The following is a 20,212-nucleotide window of genomic DNA, read 5'->3' on the forward strand; positions in this document are numbered from 1 at the left end:
CATCTGGCATCATTGAGCATCATCACCCCACACGGAAAGTATAAATGTGGGGACAGAAAAGCTTCTTGGTTTTTGCTGGTATTTAACTTTGGCTGACTGGCTTATTTCTCGTTTACAAAAAGCTGGGTTTTTTTTAAAGCATTGCCCATTAATATCAACAGCAATAGCAGTAACAACAAGCAAGCCCACTCCTGCCTTAAATGAGCTCTTACAATCTGCCAAGTATTTTACATGTAGTTACTCATTTAATCTTCCAATCTAGAAGCTAAACACAATTATCCCTATTTTACAGATGAGAAAACTGAGACTCAGAGAAGATAAGTAACTAATCCGGGTCGTAAATCTAGGAAGTGGTAGAACCAGAACTCAAACCCAAGTTCACATGATGACAGAGTCCTGCCCTCAACACTCTGCAATGCTGTCTTTCCCATAATGCATGGGGACTCCCTGAGTGAATTCCCTAGGCGGAGGAGTCTTTCCACTTCAGTCCACAAAAGGCAAGGTGGTTATAGGTGCTGGGGAACATAATGAGCTCCACCTTGATACTCACTCTGAGAAGATAATGCCCAAAAAAACAAAGCACCAAATAATCCATCACTCCCAAAGAGTTCTCTTTCTGACACATCTTTTAGGAAGAGGGGATAAGAAAAAGAAGGAAATGCTCTGGACTTCCCCCACCAAAAAAAGAATCTCTGATGCCCCACACTAGGTAGGTTGTAGACTGTCTTAGTGTCAGTAATTCAGAAACATGCCCATAATTGTGAATTCCACACCCCGAACCAAATTAGACATTCTCCCCTCCTCCTACTTTCTCTGGTGACTGAAGCCTGGGAGCACTGCAGTGTCTTGTTGATACTTTACTCATTGACTTGAGAAAGAAACGACTTTCAGAACAACGGCAGAGAAACAACGCTGACCACAGGAAGCATTAGCCTTGGTACATGTGGAGTGGAGAATTCGAACCCAATCTGATGGGAAACCGTGAGTGGGACTCTGAACCGAGCGACAGGGCTCAGAAGTTATGTTAGGAAACCTGCTTAGGAACCAGCAAGAGCCACCAGGGAAATTAAGTTCCAAATTAGAGGAGTACATGCCTCTGTCCTATGCCTAGGAAGCAATGTCAGTCTGCATCCTTCCAGAAGAAGAACTTGGTGGTTCAAAACGATGATTTCTTCTAGTCACATATGAGACATCCCTACTTCAGGCAGGGTATTTTGTACTGAACAAAGACATTTTATAGGCTGCCAGAACATTAGAGCTCAAAAGGGCCTTGAGAGCCAGATCGTCTGACAGAGGTGGACAATGAGGCCCAGTGAGGTAAAGGGACACGCTCTAGGTCACAGCGCTAGGTAGTGGCAGAGTTAAAACTAGAACCCAGGTTTTTCTGATTTTCCAGCCAATGAACTTTGGACTGCACATTTCCTTGGTGGCACAGTCCACAAACCACCACGGAGCCCCAGGAAGACAAGCAGTGAGCCTCAAAAAAACTCTCGCCAGACACCTCCTAACTGAGATTCGTCACCCACTCTCCGACAATAGTCTTACTCTGTTGCTTGTACTTTCAGAGTTTTCCTTATTCAGCTTCTACTTTGCAAGTCATAGCACAGGCAATACACTGTCGGGGACTCATTTAAAACCCCCAATAGGTAGTAATCGCTCCTAGGATCTACCACCAAGAAGAGACACCCGCCCTAAACTTCCACCTCAAAGCGGGAAACAAATACCAGCTTCAAGGAAAATGCCAGTCTCAGCCTTTTCTCTGTAGATGCCACTCTTCCAAATTATCCCATCGCTGCAAAGATCACTGATTCCTGGGAGCCCCTGCAGAAGTCATGAGTAAAATACACAGCCCCCCTCCGTCCCCACCCACCCTTACCACACACATGGCATATAATCACTTTAGCAACTTCTCAGTAACAAGCTCATTAAAAAGCCATTCTGCCATCTCTCCATAAAGCACGCGCCCGAGAACAATGCAAAAGAGGAGATGCCAATTAATTATAGAATGATCACATCTAATGAACTCTGAAACCCTCCTGCTGTCGGTGACTTTGATGAAAAATCAGGGATGCTGGGAAACAGAGTGAATGGGGACACCCGGCTCCCTTGTTTAACTGTGAATTCTTTCCAATGGATCATCTCACATGCCAGTGTTGGGCAAAACTGTAGGACTACACTCCTACAACCGGCAAGTGACGAGTGCCTGGATCACGCACGGCTGTGCGCCCTGCGGCCAGAGCCCCATCCGGGCACCCTCAGAGCCGTGGTCGGCATCGCCTCTGACAGCATCACGGCCAGCAAGCGACCAAGCCGTGTCCTGTCCTGGAGACCTCTCGAGACCTGAGGGAACCCGTGGGTGAGTTCCCCGCTTCCCCACAGGCCCTCCTGCCTCTCTATCTCCTCCTAGCCAGCCTGGATGCCACTTCTTGGAACAAAGGAAAGCCCTTCCCCTAGGAGGTTAGAGGAGGAAAAAGAAGAAACCACGTGCGGCCAACTTGTACCACTACCTGTGTGAGTCCTCTGGTGGGCCTTTAAGTGGGAGCTTTTTGTATAAACTTTCCGGCACCCGTTAAACTGACAGCGGTGAACCCTCTTCTTGTTTTCGGGGCAAGCCTCAGCCCCTACCCCTCCTTGTTCACTGTCGCTCTGTCCACTCTTAACTGTCCCAGCTGCTGCCACGGCTGCCGCTGCTGTTGCCACCCCTCCCACCTTCACTGAGCTGAGAGCAGCCTTCTTGGCCACCAGTTTCAACGTCACCGTGCCATCCACGGCTGAAAGAGTCTGTGAGGTTTTGACCAGATGGCGGCTGAGCTCCGGGGACGAGGGGGGTGTTAATGAGGTCACTGCGTTGAGCTGGGCCTGGTTGACGGCTGTGTAGCTGTCTAGAGAAGAGCTGGTTGGCTGGAGGCTGAGGCAGGTCTCAGAGAGCAACTTGTCCCGAGAGAGCAAAATGTCCACTGCCGAGCTCTTCTCGCAGATGGCCGCTTCTACAGGGAGCAGCAGGGGGTCCAGGCGTCGGAAGCTCTCCTCAATGCACGGGGGAGGGGAAGCATGGAGGAAACAGTCCAGGTCCTCACCGAAGGTCTCGGAGATCCTCCTGGGCTCTGTCTGTAGGTAGCGTTCCAACTCAAGGCATGTCTGCAGAGGGGAAGGAGGGAGAGAGAAACAGCCATCAGAGGCAGAGAACACCATCAGGCCACATGTTGACAGGCAGTGGAGGAAGAGTCAGAAAGCTACTGAGAATGGTTTCATGGCTCATGTCTGAAATTCTCCGGTTGACAGGTCTGCCCTTGTGATTTACTCCCTGAATACTCCTGAAGGGCTCATGAGGGTACACCATATGCGTGTGACTACTGTAATAGACGGGGAACTGGAGGCCCAAACGGGCGACCTCACACCATCAAGACCCCAGCGAACGTTCACTGTTAAAATGATCTCCTACCCCACAATCCAGTTCAGCGGGTGAAAAGCTCCAGCATCTGTAGGAGTTCCCATGTAAGCACAAAGCAGACAGAATCGGACAAGGTTTTCATACAAGACAAGACTCCCCATAGTCCAACATCATTTTTCAAATAGACTTGAGCAAACGACAAAACTAAAGTCCATCTTCCAACTTGCTCTGAAGAACAAACCAGGGCTACCCAAACTGAATGGTGGCCTCAGGCACAATCAGCCAACAGCAAGCGCCGCCTTGAGCATGGAGTCCCTAACCTTCAGGAATGAATATTGTTCAAAAGAATGTTGTTGTAAAATCTTTGATGCACCAGACAAAACCCCAATTGTTCAGAGCAAGTTATTCAAAACACAATTGCTACACATCTTATAGCAAGGGGCATGAGTCCATTACAATGATTGAACATCTCTGCCTGTGTGATAAAAATAAGTTCAGACACAGCTATTTGACTTATTGAAGACAGGATCCAATCTATTTCAACATAAAATTTTCACCTGGTAAAGACATAGAGGGAAAAAAAAAACCACAAAAGTGTTTTCAGAGTTTCAAGAAATCTTTACCCTTGGTGCTCATAAGTCTTTGTAATATGGTGGAATCACTTTTGTGGAAAAAGTGGACATTTAAATTTGTGGTCTAAAAGCTCTCCTCACTTAAAAATCCCACTCTTCCAGAATCTTGAATAAAACTATGGTGCTAATTTACACCAGCAGCTCTGTTTGTTCTAACTTCTGGGCTTCAACAAAGAAACACTGGCAACTTAAATGTGACTTGCTCCTAATTTACTATCTCCGTAGAGCTTCTATGTCTGCAACCAATGTTCTGATTCTAGGCTTTTATTCTGTTAAGAATGTATTTTAATGATATACCTAGTTGTATTGTACCTGTCAAGGATTTTATTGTGGTGACATTTCAAAAGATTGGTTTTAATCTGCCTTCTGGTAAAACTCTGAATTACTGAGTAAGAAAAACAGATTTTTAGCGATGAATCACCTTTGGGTTTCACTGTTGATTTTTAACAGTATAAACTAATGATTGGTTCTAATCTTCATTCAACACTCACGTCATAAGTGTTCATTCACCCACTGTGTTCACAGCAAGGCTTTCTGTGTTTTAGGAGAAGACAGAGTAATAGACCCAGTAATGTAGGTACAGAATCAACAATTACAAGCTAAAAATGACATGAATTTACAAGCAAGGTGATAGCAAACAACAATACAGTGTGCTGATTAGTTCTTAGGGGATGAGTGGACAATGAATTCTACACTCTATATTATGGAGGTATTAATCAAGGAAAGCTCATCGGAAAAGTACCTTTTGATTCCATTTTACTTACTAATTAAATAATAGTTCTGCTGAGAAACTTCCCACCATTTTATATTCAAAACCAGTACTCACCACCTTCTCAGGTCTAGAAATTTACATTATCCTCACTTGCCCCTGCTCTGAATTCCATGTCTCAAAAACTTCCCATTCCTTTTTCCATCTCATTGCTAGAAGTTATCATTTTCTTCTCTCCAATATGAAAATGCTCAGTCTTAGCTCCAGTCAGTTCACTTCTGAATTAAAAGATTTTACTCCTGAAACTTCCCTTAAATCTCTTCTTCTCTTTTAAAACCTTCACCTACCAAGCACCGTGTCTGGTTCCCAATAGGGACATAATGCCTACCAAACGAAAATAAAGTCAACTTTATACTGTTACTTGGATCATTCTACTCTACTCTACAAAAGCCATCTACTAACAGCCCATTGTGGATTATGCTGAGGCCAGCAATTCTAGAAATGACTACTAATACACGTCTTCTGGAAAACAATTGTAGTTAATGCTTCTTTAGCTTTGGCCAAAGAGCAGAACCAGACCTTTGAGACACGGATATGTTCCAGATAAAAATCAGCTGAATCATGGGTTATAAGAGGTCCTTGAGGACCTCTGCCTCATATGCAAGGACTATTTCACACTCGTAGTCACCACTGTCTATAGATAGAGTGTTTGTATGCCATGTCCTCTTACATACTTTCTAGCTCAAAATTTTAAATTCACTAAAAAGAAAAAAAAGGCTGTGATTAGGAAGCTCATATCTCTTAATACTCAGAGTTCTGGCGAACTGAGATAGTCTAAACATGTTTACATACTCTTCTGGGAGGATTAAAAAAGAACCTATCCAGTATGCCCTAGTTTGAGTCCCAGGTGCACATGGGTGACACTAATGATCGATCCAAGGATGATGAAGATACCTCCCGTTACTAAAACCTGGGAAAATCTGGACCACTTACCAGAGGCTACTATAATCCCAATTCAGGGCATTCTTTTTATATCTGAGAATTGGAGAAGCAGGAGTACCCATTAGGATGAGCTGGGTAGCCCTGTGAAATCATTATGGAATAATTTTTGTCTTGAGAAATTCAGTTCTTATCATATTGGCTAGAGATAAGGCTTAGATAGAGAAGGTTTTGTCAATCAGAAACTCATCAGGAGTGTTGGAGATTAATGCTAAGGATGAGGACGATTTTACTATTATATTATTCCCAAGCCAAAAAGAAAGTATGTCTCCAAAGTTTTTTTTTTTTTTTTAAATGGTTAGAAGAACTTCCTTAAGAAATGCCTATGATGTTTAATTGGAATTTGAGGTATCAGTATTTACTCATAGATTTCAATACAAACATCGACACAGAGGTATATAGAGAAATAAGCGTGTATATGCATGTAGGAGTCTATATACATATATTGCCTAGCTCTGTCTATGGGAAGAACCTACAAGCAAAGACACCCCAGTAGCAGTGAGCATACCTGGCACAGAGATCTTGATTTCTAAGTATCACTGGCACCTTGAAAAAATAGTTGATTCAAAGGCCGGGGCAAAGGAAAGAAAAGATGAGCCTAGAATATCTTGTAGAAGCAGAAAGTAAGAAAGTGCTCATAAAGTGATGGAGGTATGTCAAGAAGGAGTTCTCAATGGCCAAATCTGGACAATTTGAACAACAAAACAATAATTATAATAATGGGTTCTAACCCATGGAATAAAATTAATATCTATGAATCCATAGTGATACAAATAAATGGTTGAATAAATAAACAAATGGCAGAGAAGGGTCAGCTCCTCCTTACAGTAAAATTACAATTAGTAAACATAGAAGGAATGATGGAAATAGAAAATCTGCATTAGGCAAACAACAAAGTAAAAATGACTATAGGCAAGAATCACCAATGGATGTTAAAATTAGTAGATGAGTATGAGAAACATGATACATGCCTAGTCTCAAAGTGTCCCCCCTCCAACAAGATATCAATTACAAAAACAAAAATAATAATTTTATAGTAAGAAACCTGGCATTTACCATCTTAAACATATGATCAAAGTTAGTAGCACTAGTAATAAGACATATTGATATCACGTACCCCCTATACGATAGGCTGACAAGGGCACAATATTCTGTGTCATTCCTGCCCAAAATACATAACCTCAATCTAATCATGAGAAAACATCAGACCAATCCAAACCAAGGGGCATTTTACAAAATAACTGGTCAATATTCTTTAAAAGTATCAAGGTCATGAAGAACAAAGGAAGATTGAGAAGCTGTCATAGATTGGAGGACACTAAGGAGATATGACAACTAAATGCACTGCATCCTGGCCTGGATCCTGGATTTTAAAAAGGACATCAGTGGGGAAAATACATATATCAAATATAGGGTATGGATTAGTTAGTTAATGGTATTGCATCAATGCTAATTTACTGGTTCTGGTCATTGTACTATGGTTACATAACATTAGGGGAAGTTGAGCAAAGTGTATGTGGGAACTCTGTATATGATTTTTACAACTTTTCTGTAATTCTAAATAATTTCAGAGAAAGAAAGGGAAGGGGAAGGGAGGGAAAGGAAAAGGAAAAGGAAGGGAAAGGGGAAGGAGAGGAGAGGAGAGGAGAGGAGAGGAGAGGAGAGGAGAGGAGAGGAGAGGAGAGGAGAGGAGAGCAGAAGAGAGGAGAAGAAGAGAAGGAGAAGAGAAGACGAGAAAAGAGAAAAGACCCCACAGCAAACCAGAGTGTCTCCCAATTGCAAATTTGGTCAGAGAGTTCAAATGTTTGTTTGTCCACCAGAACCAAAGATTTACTTTGTCCCAATGAAATTCTAGACAGCAAACTCCAAATTGCAGTTGGCAGATCTCGATTTAATGACATAAATTATGTCTGTCTGGTACCTTATCTTGGAGAAATGAGGCTTCCCTCACCCTGACCCAACATTACAACTAAAGGCTTGAGCGACTGGATAAACCTCCACCCCCTCAAAAATCCATTAGAGCCAGCAATGGGAAGATGTGCCCACGTACAAAGTGATTTTCTTATTATTTATGAGTCACAGATGAGCTTTGTGAAGGCTCTCTGATATCGCCACTCTGAAAAGCATGGTTTCTTCTTCTCCTAGTTTCCTAACAAATATCAGATGAAATTAGTTTTGAAATGATCCCCCTGAATTCTTTTTCTAATCCTTTCTCCATTCTGTTCATAGGTTTATTACTTGTTGAAATATGCTTATTAAAAGTGATCATCCAAGACCTAGTTTAAAAAGGAAAAAAAATTCAGACCTATTACTGCTTTGTCTACTACTTCTCTGATAGGTTTCAAAGGCAGAAGTTGACAGAGAACAGGATATCTCAGATCTTACAGCACAAATTCAATTCACCAAAATCTCCCTGCTGTTGGCAAGACATAGTTACTTTCATGGTATCAAGAAATATGTAAGAAATCTGGTCATATGTGGGCGTGATGATGCCACGGTTACCAAATGACCCGTTCAACCTGTCCTTGTCTCCTCATAAAGTACATGAAACTTGCCTGTCAGGATTGCAAATATCTCCAGGCACTTTTGCCATTTCCTCTACAACCCTCCCCTGAAGGGTATCCTTCACCTATTTTTCCTCTCTTTACTTTCAACCTCTGTTATCTCAGATGGCAGAGATGTCCAAGTGTGTGAAATAGTGTAAAGTTATAGTCAGAACTTCCTGAAAAAATGAGCTACCCTGTTTTCCCAAAAATAAGACCTAGCCGGACCATCAGCTCTAATGCGTCTTTTGGAGCAAAAATTGATATAAGACATGGTCTTATATTATAGTAAAATGAGACCAAGTCTTATACTAATTTTGCTCCAAAAGAGGCATTAGAGCTGATGGTCCGGCTAGGTCTTATTTTCAGGGAAACACAGTAGAATCGTCACAATCCCCATCCACCACCAGCACTGTAACTAGATCCATGGCAGACTCTAGTCCAGGTTCCTCAATGTCAACCCTTTGAAACCAAGTGTTTGGAACATAAAATGTTCTAGTCTTTATTTCTGTGTCTTTTCATGTGAACATAAGACAAAGTCATTGCTCCAGTATTTTTGCGACCACTTGATAACTGTGTCCTTATGAGTAATTACTTAGACTCTTTGGATCCATGTGTACTTCAGTTGTGAGTCAATAAACAAATAAATAAACTACCTTTTGTAAATGATTTGTTTATGTAATAATATAGTCATTGAAATAAAATGCCACCTATGTTTGTAATCAGTTATTAGTCACTTGTGCACCCTTGAGCTAGTGACATTAATCCCAAGTATTATACCTATTTCATTCACCTAAAAGGTCCAAGAGTTAAAAGTACAAAGAGAGAAAACAATTTGGGTAAAGAAGATAGATGCAAAAATATGGAGACATATAGTTTCCCACGTTATGGAAACTTGCAAAGTCATGCTTCTTCTGAGATCAGACTTTGCCCTGGTGGTGGTGATGATGATGGTGCTTCCAGTGAGGAAGGGGTGGACTTGGGTTCCCAGAAAGAATGCTCACCCAGGTACTTACACAGATGAACTGCACTTGGCTGCCCATGGGAACCCCTTTCCAACATTTATCGTGTGTGGTTTTGTCACGTGCTATTAACCATGGTGTCACAGTCCCCAGAGAGTCCGAAGTACAGAAACGGGGAGCCCAATCCCTTACCTTTCTTTTGGGAGTGTCCCAAAGCTTAACACGTTTTGTGCTTTGAAATCTTCACACACATCCCAGAATGGAAATTCAAAGTGACACAAAACAAGCTACTGATAGTGGAGTAATCTGAGCTTCTGTTGTTAGAGGGGTGGTAGATTGGGAGGGAGGGGGCATTATCACTTTATGAGGGGTGTGAATGTCTAGTACATAGCTTCATACACCTGAAACTAATAAAAAAAAAGTGATCTTTTAAAATACTCATTCTTTTCCAACGTAGATATGGCTTTCACTTCACGCTTTTTAGCAAAATCTGTATTCCTCTGATTCCTGACACCAACTTGAAAACCTCTACTGGATTGCAAAAATTGGTATTCATGAGAACTGTATGATTTTTTTTTCAAAGGATGATATGATGTAATGGTTCTGACACATTTCTAGTCTTTTAAAATTAGGTCTGAGTTGAAGGATGGGAAAGGAAGTGGAGAGCACAGCCAGAGAGTTCTGGAACCATTTTTCTCAGGGTTGGAGGAGAGGGAAAGAAGCACCATTATTAATAACTTGAATAAGCCCATGGGAGCGCCTCACACACCAAGCATTTGAACTTTGTTGACCATCTTTCTGGGTGCAAAGCGGGTATGAGGAGGAGGCTCTAATTGAACCTAACTCATGGCTGAGTGGACGTATGAACCAGTGAGAAGAATCAACCCTGTAAGATCTAGAAAGTGATAAATAAATACGAAAGTTTTACGTAAATATTTACTTTTTCTTGATTTTCATTGCCAGAAAATATTAGGGTGAAAGGTTAGGAGAGAATGAATTTAGATTAGAAAATGTGGGTAAGCAAGTATGCAGGATAAGGGAAAAATCTCTTCCTGCATTTTTCAGCTATTAGGTAAAAAAAGCACCATCAATAGCACACCCCAGAGGTAGAAGAGTATTACACAACACTGTCAGAATTGCTGAACTCCACAAAATAACCACCGTCCTGTAACCATGGAAGACTGCATTCCTTGCCACTGTTTCTTACATCAAGGTTGCTGGAGCTCAAAGCAAATGAAATAGTTCCCTCTAGTAATTTGTAAATTCTGAGAGACAATGCTGCGAAAATTAATTGAATGCTAAACAAACACGAAAGTTTAGAAAACTGCTACAAAACCCCCTCAGCGTTTCTCCTCCCCAAACTATTCTCAACATACAAAGAAAAAATCTGTTTGTATATTTTTCCTTGGGGAGGTAGAAAAGGAAGGAAACTGGATGAGAGGCGTGGGAAGAAGGGATATCTTTGAAAGATATCAACTACCCCTCTCATCTTCCAAGGATTCCTTAGTTGCAGCACATAAAAGAAATCCCCAAACACCTCAAATATGAATTAAATGTTAACGTGAATTTTAAAGTCACGTAACCTGGGCAGAGACGGGGCCCAGGTCTTATGCTCCTTGAAGAATGGCACTGCCCACCTGCACACCTCCAAACACTTGGAACAGCACTGTGTTCCTTCCAGGTGTCGGGATCCTCAAAACAAACGATCCCCACGAGGGACAAGATGGCCTGTGCACTGAGAGGCCTTTGCATCTGGCTGGATCCAGGGTCTTTCTTCCAGATGTCCCTTTTCAGAACATACCAATCTAAAGTCCGTGACTCTGGCCTCTACCCAGTTGCAGCACCTACCCTCCATCAGCCCTTAAGAAGAGGTACTTGCTATTCCTTGGCCACTGGACTATAACTAAATTCCATCTTCTGAGTGGTCAGGAGATCCCACTGCTCACGCACAGCTGGGTCCCATAAGATGCTTGGGTCTGCTATCACCTGATCTCCCAAATAAGCCACTGTTTAGTTCAGCATGCACTGCAGGAAATCCCATTTGTTACCTTACAGTTTGAAAATAAGTTTCATTAGATGTCCCTGCTTCGGTCATTACACTTTCACAGACAAAATGAAACTCATGCTTGGAGAGTCAATGAAACATCATCCTCCACTAGAGTGAAGACCTACATCTGGGCTGAAAGTGAGGTTTAAGACAGAAAAAACAATGCAGAAGAGACACTCCTAAAGGAAAAAGACATCCCTGTGCATGAGTGCCAAGCAGTCCTTGCTTGGGCAGGACAGATGGCACCCTGTCCCAGCACCTCCTGAGCGCCCAGGGGCCTGGGAGAAGGGCTGCCCTCGGAGGAGTGATGGCTTCCCAAGAACAACATGGCCTGACAGTTTTTCAGCTTCACCATTAATTTTCCATAAAGAGCAGTTTGCACGATGAGCGCTTGTGTCAGGCAGGGCTGATGCTTCAGAAACCTGTAATTATTCTTGGCTCCCTGCCCCCCACAGCCTCTGCACCTGTGTCAGTTCAAGGCACCAGCTGGCCATGTCCTGCTTCCTGGCTCTTAAGGGGGTGGGGGTACGGGGCAGGGGAGCCTTCATTGGAAACCCAAACTCACATTACTTGCCTCTTCTTCCAAAATGCAAAAACAAAACAGCAATTTTAAACTCACCCATCTCATCCCTTCCCCCAAAGAGGTCTCGCCAAAGGAAACAAATAAACATTAATTGGCTAGAGTGCCTTCTTCACTCAAGGCCAAATGACTGAAAAACAGCAACAGGGAAAGATCGTGGTGTCTGAAAACCGGCTCTTACTCACCCCCAGCCACTCCAGTTAACTTTGTACACGCCCAGCCCAACCTCCCTGGGCCCCTTTGCACAGAGTGGCCACATGGGAACATGCCGAACCCATGACATCACCTCCCCTTCCTCTCCTAAATCACTTGCACAGGCTGACTCAGGCTACTGGGGTTTTTGTGTGTGTGTATGTTTTTTTTAAAAGCAAATTCATTTCACTGACTCTTCTGGAACAATGTTATATCCTTCTTAGTTTGGTTAATATACCTTTCCCCTATGCCCTATAAATATATATATATATATATATATATACACACACACACACACATATGCAATTGTTTCTTTGACCCCAAAGCACAGTGTACAATGTGTGTACACACACACACACACACACACACACACACACACAGTTTTAATTTCCCAAGAATAGGTTCAAACCCCACTGGGGTCCTCAGTGGCAGATGCAATTTAGTGGCTGGTGATCACAGAGGATATTTTCAAAACTGAGTTTCCAACTTCTGGTGTGGAATGTGGAAGACAATATGGAGATGCTAAGAGGAATGTTTGTCCTACTCCTCAGACTGTGGAAGACGGCAGCCAAAAATTAATGAAAGCAAGCCCTAAGCTGCTTTTCCTGACATGGAGGATTGTCCCTTTACTTAATTTGAGGCACTTGGAATTTCCCAAAGTAATTAAAGTGGCTGCCTGGGTGTGCCACTGTGCCGCTCTCCCCAGCTAAGGAAACAGACTGGCCCCCAGTACACCGAGAGGCAGACGAGTACTGGCCCTGGAGCCAGACTGCTTGGGTCTAAATTCACGTTATACTACTTACTAGCTTGCATTGCTGTTGGCAAATTACTTACCCCCTCTGTGCCTCAGTTTCTTCATCTGTCAAATGAGGTAATAGTACAACCTACCACGCAGGAAGGTGTGAGAGTTCAATCACTTGATACACGTCAAGTGCTTAGAACCGGGCTTGCAACACACACTATGTATGTTGTAGCTATTACATAACTACTGCTTTTTTCATTGCACTTCTAAGAGGACACTAACTATATCAAGGGCATAGAAAGGGAAAATCAGAAATCCCAAATTATTATCAAAGCACAGCCGTTGAGTACAAAAGGTTAAGTAAGCAGGGAACTCCGGCTGGGTGACGCACCTCACTGGGCTGTTTCCTCATCTACCAGGTGAATAGATTTCTAACGAACCGACTAGTGTGAGTTCTGTGCTGCTGTGAAATAGCAGCAGAATGGGTAAAGGCTGAAAAGTGAGACGGGCTCATTCACAACAGGTGCAAAGGAACCGACACATGGCTCTGCTGCCCAAGCGGGTGGTACAGAAAGGAGGCTGGAAAACCTGGGTAAAGGTGGTTCGTGGACCCTCCTCTTCACAGGGGCTCATGGCCTCGATTATAAAGCCTAAGACACTCACTAATCCAAGTTAACAAGATGCTAGGAAACTGATTCCCTGGTTCACCATGGACATCAGCACCTAAACGTGAACTTCACGAGAATGTGGGTTCTTCAAAGGCACCTGGACCTGTCCCTGACTCATGGTCTGCTTCAAGCATTTGTCAAATGGAGGATGGATAGATGGATGGATGGATGGATGGATGGAGCAATTCCCAAGCAAACAATCCAATTGAAAAGCAACAGTGACCACAATCCGGGTCAGCCAGGGGATCCAAGACGAAAGCCAAAATCTTCCTTCTTCACCAAAAGAGCAGCAGAAACAATGTATATGTATTTATTACCAACATTTTTTGTAGGATACATCAGTATCTTAAAATTTAACTATAGATCATACTTACCTATTATCTCTTCAATGGTTTTCATTTGAAAAAGTTTTTTAAAGCTTGCAGTGTGGGACATTTTTCCCAACTGAGAGGCACATTAGGTTCCTAAAAGGCCACAGGGCAGCCCTGAGCGTATGTACCTGTGCAGGAAGTAAAAGCCATTTCCTCACGCCAGAGAGTGACGCCCTCCCTCTTCTGCCACTTTCTCTTTTCTCCTCGCTTCCAGAAACCACGAGGAAGAGCAGCAATAAAGACAAGTGGAAAAGTTTCTATTTTCATCTCCCATTTTTTACTGATGAAAAGTACCTATCCTGGGAATCAGGTGCAATACACCTTCCCCACACCACCTCTCCCTTCCCCACCAAACTACTGAACCTAAGCAGGAAGTTGACTTCTTTCTCTGCAAAGTGAGGGAACCACACTCTCACAGACCCCTTCCAGCTCAAACTTCTTGCTGATGATCCTTAAAAGACTTGCCATCACTCTTACTTCCTTGCCATGGCACATCAGACGCTCCAGGATCCAGCCTCGCTTTCCTCAACTCTTACCCTCTTCCAGTCATACCAACACACCACGCTCGTGCCTCCCTCAGAGCCACAATGCCCACTGTTCCTGACCCCCAGAAGGCAGACTTCCCAGGTCACTGCATACCTCCGTCCTTTCCATCTATTCTGTTTTGGCTTCATTGTCACCAGCTCAGAAAGTCCTTCTTTGATCTGCCTAGATAAACTAGCCAAAACACCCTATTCATTCTCCATCATACTATTGTATTACTTGCTTTTGAGTACTTCCCAAGCCCTGGACTGATCTAAATGATCGCTCTTTCCCTAGTGTGATGGAAGTTCCGGGAGAGGAGAGACTTCATCTTCTACACCAACGAACCCGCACCACTCAGCACAATGCCTGGAAAAGGCGTCCAAAACATACTAGTTGACTGAATAAATGAATCAACTGATTAATCAGTTGATTAAGCCATCCTGGAATTCCAGGGAAGATGTTACCTGGTCGCTCCACCAGGAAATGTATCCTAAAATGTCCACCTCAGTAGGTCAAAAGGCTCAATTAGAACTCAGAAGGCACTCGCTGATTCATACTCATCAGGCAGGAATAAAATGGAGCCTCTTCTCAAGACAAAGAAATCAGTCTTGGTCCTCACGTCTGCCCCTTTCAGACAGATGCAAAGAGGGCATTTCTTCTCAGCAGTCCATATTGCATCACATCCCTGAGTGTCACTCTGATGAACGGAACCCACCCCTCTCCTGGCCAACGCACCAGATGCTTATTAACTGGTGTCCTAAGAGAATAGATTAAAGATAGCGGCTCAACCTACTTTCTATCATTTATTGCCTTTTCTATCACCTACATAAAGGCAACTCTGGCCACTGGACTCCAAAACATTTAAGGGTCACATCAATTTGGTCCCCAATATCGGCATCCCCACATTCACCAGTACTTAAATGAAAGTCCTTCAATGAAAAGCCCACTCAAATACAGCTTGTGCTTTCTGCCATCCTAAGCACACTCTTCTTACATAGCTGAGGTCCTTGGAAATTCCTGTTTTGGCCCATTTTGGTGACTTTCCCATAAATTCCTAAGCACAGAAGCATTTCATTCCTTTCAATTCCCTTAAAGAATTTTACATAAAAAGATATCTCTACTGAGAGGTGCTCTTTATTTCAGGACCATTATTTCACAGATAAGGAATCCTCAAACGCTGAACCTGGAAGTGAGCCAGAATCCAATTAAGAGTGTATGGTGTTTGAACTAGGCAGAGCTAAGGGTGAAAAATCTTCAATATAAGCTTTACAGGGTCGTGTGTGTTTGTGTGTGTATGTATGTGTGTGTACACGTGCCTGACAATGAAACATAGATTCTTTTTAATGTATTTTGGATGCCTTTTTCTAAACCTGTCATTGTTCCCACAGTCACAAAGCCATTCCCCTCTCTTCCTCATTATGTTAGGCAACAGGAATCTTTCACGTGCTGGCTGGAAAAGATGAGGGAGAAAGGAAGGGAAGCTTTTTCTATCATGTAAAGAAAACTAAAATTGTGTGTTTGGCCCATTTCTGAACCACATTACAATGTATCAGATTTCAAATTAACAATTTGGCCCAACTTGACAATCAAGTTTGCATTCCAGTAGTTCTGGCTATTTCACCTTAGGTAGCTTGGCTGATATCGGACGACACGCATTTCCAGGCGCACCAGACGTTCACTGAAGAAGAGACAATTTAAATCATCACTGCCATCCCCTCTCCCCTTTGTTCCTGTCTGAACCAATTTCCATACAGTTTCAAAGAAATCATCAGCCCATGCAAAGGGAAAATCCCAGTGGAACAAGAACTACATTAGCAGCATAAGGGGAAAAATCTAATTTCCAATCCAGTTGCTTTGTTGTTTCAACCTCCAAGGAAGCTTGCTACATATGCACAACATAAATTAAGTTTTAAAACACCACCTTGATTTAAAATTAATAAAAACACTCATGGGAGAAAGGTGGTTCTTGGTACAAATCTCCTTACACAATGAAGGTCAAGTCCACCAGAGCTTGTGGGTGGGCTGAGTCTTTGAGGTCTCAATCATCTCAGCCAACAAAATATTTTCGAACAGCACATAGCCTTTGAAACCAATGCACAAGCTACTTAATAGTTTATGGTGAAAGAATTCTAAGGCAGTATCCACATTAAGAATTTTGAAGCTACTTTGGTGACAGATGTGTCTTAATGGTCCAAATTAAGGGTTCTTTTTTTGGCATGATAGGATATGCCCTACTTACTGGAATAAAACTCACGGCAAGACACCCGTTTGACTACATCATTAATTAACCTGAACCACATACCAGAACATTGCTGCTAATAAACTCCCCTATAAAGAAAACATGTTTTCTCTACTGAGAATCCTGGAATGTGGGCCCCAACAAACCACCGCCTTAATTAAAGAGAGATTTTGATGTGTCTTAGATCTGCGATTGCCGTGACATTTGCCCATTTTTGGCTTGATCTTCAATAACTTGAGTCCTTGCATATGCTTTTTGAGGAAAGAAAGTGGAAATGACATCTACACTACCAGCATGTACGAACAACTATGTGAACAAAAGGATCAGTTTTGCTAAAGTAAGCGATGCGTTATCTGGACTATTCTTAAAAGCACACTCTGAGCTCTCACCCCACAGCCACTGAATTGGAGATCTATAGAAACCTTTCATTTTCTCTACAAAACAGGGTGACAGAATCAGGAACAAAGTCATAACTATAGCAGCCAGGTGAAACTGCTACTTTTCTAAATCCAATCTATATGAAATGACATATACTTTTTTACAGAGAGTTTTGTTGTGGAAAGCTTCTGAAAATGCTCATCAGTATTTATCATGGAACCTCAGAGTCCCCCTGTGAGACCATCTAGGCAGCAAGGATTAAAATCCCCATCTCATTTGTGGAGAATCCAACCTCGTAAAGAAAACTGGGTTTTCCAGAGTTCTGTAGTCATTCGGTCAATAACACCAGAAATAGAACTAAAAGTTTCTTGGCTACTAATAATTCAGCTTTTTCTGGTCCAACTCTGAACCTTCCACCAGTACCTCAAAACATTCTGAAAGTTCAACACACTGTCATCATCTCAGTAACCTTGAAGGAATAGGATTCCTGATCTTCCCAAACTGGGAACACAATAACCAATCCCAAACTTCATTTCTCAAGGCTTTCAACTACATATCTCTATGTCATTTCTCCTAGGGAGACTGGGACAAGCGATCTTCATTTTGATAACACCCTTTATTAGGAGATATCTGAGATTTGCCCAAGCTAGTCCGTATCTTGTTGGATTTTTTTAAAATAAATAGGATTTCAGTCATTCCAACCCGTCAACATCAAGTGCAATCACTAAGATAGTAAGAAACGTAACTGGTACCATTTTTTAAGACAGGAACTGAGAAAATTTATAAATACAGTTTACCCTGAGGATTTAATTTTGTTTATTGGATTAATGCCAAATACATGAAAACTAGAAGTGATGTACTTTTTAAGTGGGAATTGAATCCGTTATCCAACATTTTTTAAACATTTCCTAACTTTAATAAACATAAAAATATAAATTTGATTAAACCACATTCAGCATTCTCCCACCCTCGATGCCCTTCAGAATACTGGTTCTTGGCTCATTTTCAATACCAGTATTATCAATCACTCATCCCTTTTGTTCAAGATTAAAATAGAAAATGCGGCTAGGAAAGGAATGGTGGCAGCAAGAAGAAAAGGAGGGGAAAGCAGCAATGGAAAACAGGTGAATGGCAAGCCAATAGCTGGCTTTCATCAAGTCACACACCTCCAACCAAGGGGAGCCATCAAACATTGGGCAGTCGATCAATCAGCGTTAGGGCAAAACTGACACGTGGCCCTGTTCTCTACCTGGAACCTCAGCATGGATTTTGAAGCGGTGTTGTGTATAATCATCTAGTAGGAACAACCTGAAGAGACCAATGACCAGTGAATAAAGATTATTGTGATTCAGAAATCTGTGGTAGAGGAAGACCACCTTCATTAAAAATCAGGGAATTAGGCATCTTATTGAGATGGGGTGTCTAATCAATCTTGGATATCAAAAGCCTTCATCTTTGGGACTTTTTACAGATATGTAAAATCAAAGGCAATGTGATGTCACAGAGACCCCACAGTCCAACATCAAAGGGACTTTTACCAGCTCCTCCTCTGTAATTAGCTTTGTGGCCTTCCTAAGTCACGTCCCCTTTGGCCCTTGGTTTCTCATGACAAACTCTTGCTTGTCGAAGGGAGGCAACACACGAAGAAGACGGAATTTACTCCTCTGATCCCTCTACTGATGGAAGTCCCATGCCTCCAGTATCTCAGTTTCAGGCTCTGGACTGCAGCTCTGCCTCGTCTCCTAGATGACGTCCCATGATACAAGGCCACACGGTCGTCCTTGGGATGCTGTGCTACACAGGTGTTGTTTTGGAGGATGCTTTCCTCTAGAAGTTAACAGTGCCCTTCCTGATCAAAGCAAGTTAGGATTCGCAAACTCAAATTCCTACAAGGACCAGGACGATGAGCTCCATTAGCGAAACAGACAAGAAGGGGACAGGAGGGCTGGTGGGACTGTGGTAACACATCCTACAGAGTGTTCCTAGGAAACCCCTCATCTGAGGAGCGATCCAGGGGAGGAAATCATGACTGAGCAGCACTTTCATTAGTCTTCTGTTCAGCTACTCCGGCCCAGGGCCATTCGGCTTGAATCCGTGCCCTGAAGAAGAATCTCAAACAAGAATGGGGACTCTGCCGACATGGCACCAGGAAATGTCAAGCAGGAGGAAGTAAAAGCTGTCAGACCTACGAGAGCCTGGAGGAGGTCAGGAACCAAGTTTTAAACTTCCCCTGGGCTGAGCCCAGTGCTCGTCATAACCTGTAGTTTCTCAATCAATACCTCCTATACGAATTTTTAATTTTAAAAATCTCGGTTAGAAGCCACGATTACCTCTCATTACATGCTCTTCTCTGGGGGGCTGACTGGATCAGATCAGAACTCCGCTAGGTAAACTGGTTACACCCATGTGAATTCTGTTGGCCTTTCACAGGCAGATACTATTAATATACCTTGTACTTTTTTTATATTAATGTAACAGTTATTTACTGAGTTGCTTCTTTACACCAGACACTTTGCTAGAGATGTTAGGGAGTCCTAGGGCTCAATATCTGCCTACAAGGTGAGCCTGGTATAATAGGGACAGGGGGACAGAAATACATCCAAGTAAAAATAACAGTCTATGTATGACTAATACCTAGAATGAGTAAAGTGTTTGTTGTAGCAACATAAAAAAGGAACCAATTTACTCTAATGGAGGAATCAGAAAAGGCCATGTGAAGACGTTATATTTCAGCTAGATCTTGAAAAATGAGTGAGCTTTAGTCAAGTGGAGAAAGGGAGCAATGACATTCTAGAAAGATCCTACGACATGAGCAATGGCATATACACATGAAAGGCTCTGCTATGTATTTGGAAATGGATAAGAAGTCTAGGGGTTCTGATACATGGGGAACACAGCAAGAAATTTTCTAGGCACCCCTAGGGCCTAGAAAATGCCCAGTGTTTCTGGCTGACAATAATGTTGCTGATTTGCTCTGGACTCAGCTTTATAAGTATACTTACTAAGTGGCAATCTCTGTTTTTCTAGATCCTAAATCATAATTCAGGGAAAGATTAAGAGCTGAAAAGATACTAGTGAGCTCCCATGGTCATATTAATGTTGCCAAGTAATATTACTGAACCTAAATATTTTTTTAAAATCATCTGAGGCATTTTCCTTTTTATATTCACGCTACTTTAATGCACACATATAACAAACCTTAAAGTGAGAACGTGAGAAGATGGAGATAAATAT

At 42.5% G+C, this 20,212-nt stretch overlaps 1 protein-coding gene across 2 annotated transcripts in view; it reads right to left on the reverse strand.

Moving 5' to 3' along the window:
• The window catches only part of KLF7 (KLF transcription factor 7), an 81,738-nt gene that overhangs the window by 39,262 nt on the left and 22,264 nt on the right, over positions 1–20,212 (reverse strand). The window contains exon 3 of one of the 2 annotated variants that reach the window (XM_081051711.1): positions 2,508–3,138. In XM_081051711.1, coding sequence (XP_080907837.1) covers positions 2,508–3,138 — 631 coding nt within the window. Of the gene's footprint in view, positions 1–2,504; positions 3,139–20,212 lie in introns of both variants that reach the window. The other variant, XM_081051710.1, reaches the window with a different exon arrangement.

Source organism: Rhinolophus hipposideros (genome assembly GCF_964194185.1).
Source record: "Rhinolophus hipposideros genome assembly, chromosome: 6".
Lineage (NCBI taxonomy): Eukaryota > Metazoa > Chordata > Mammalia > Chiroptera > Rhinolophidae > Rhinolophus > Rhinolophus hipposideros.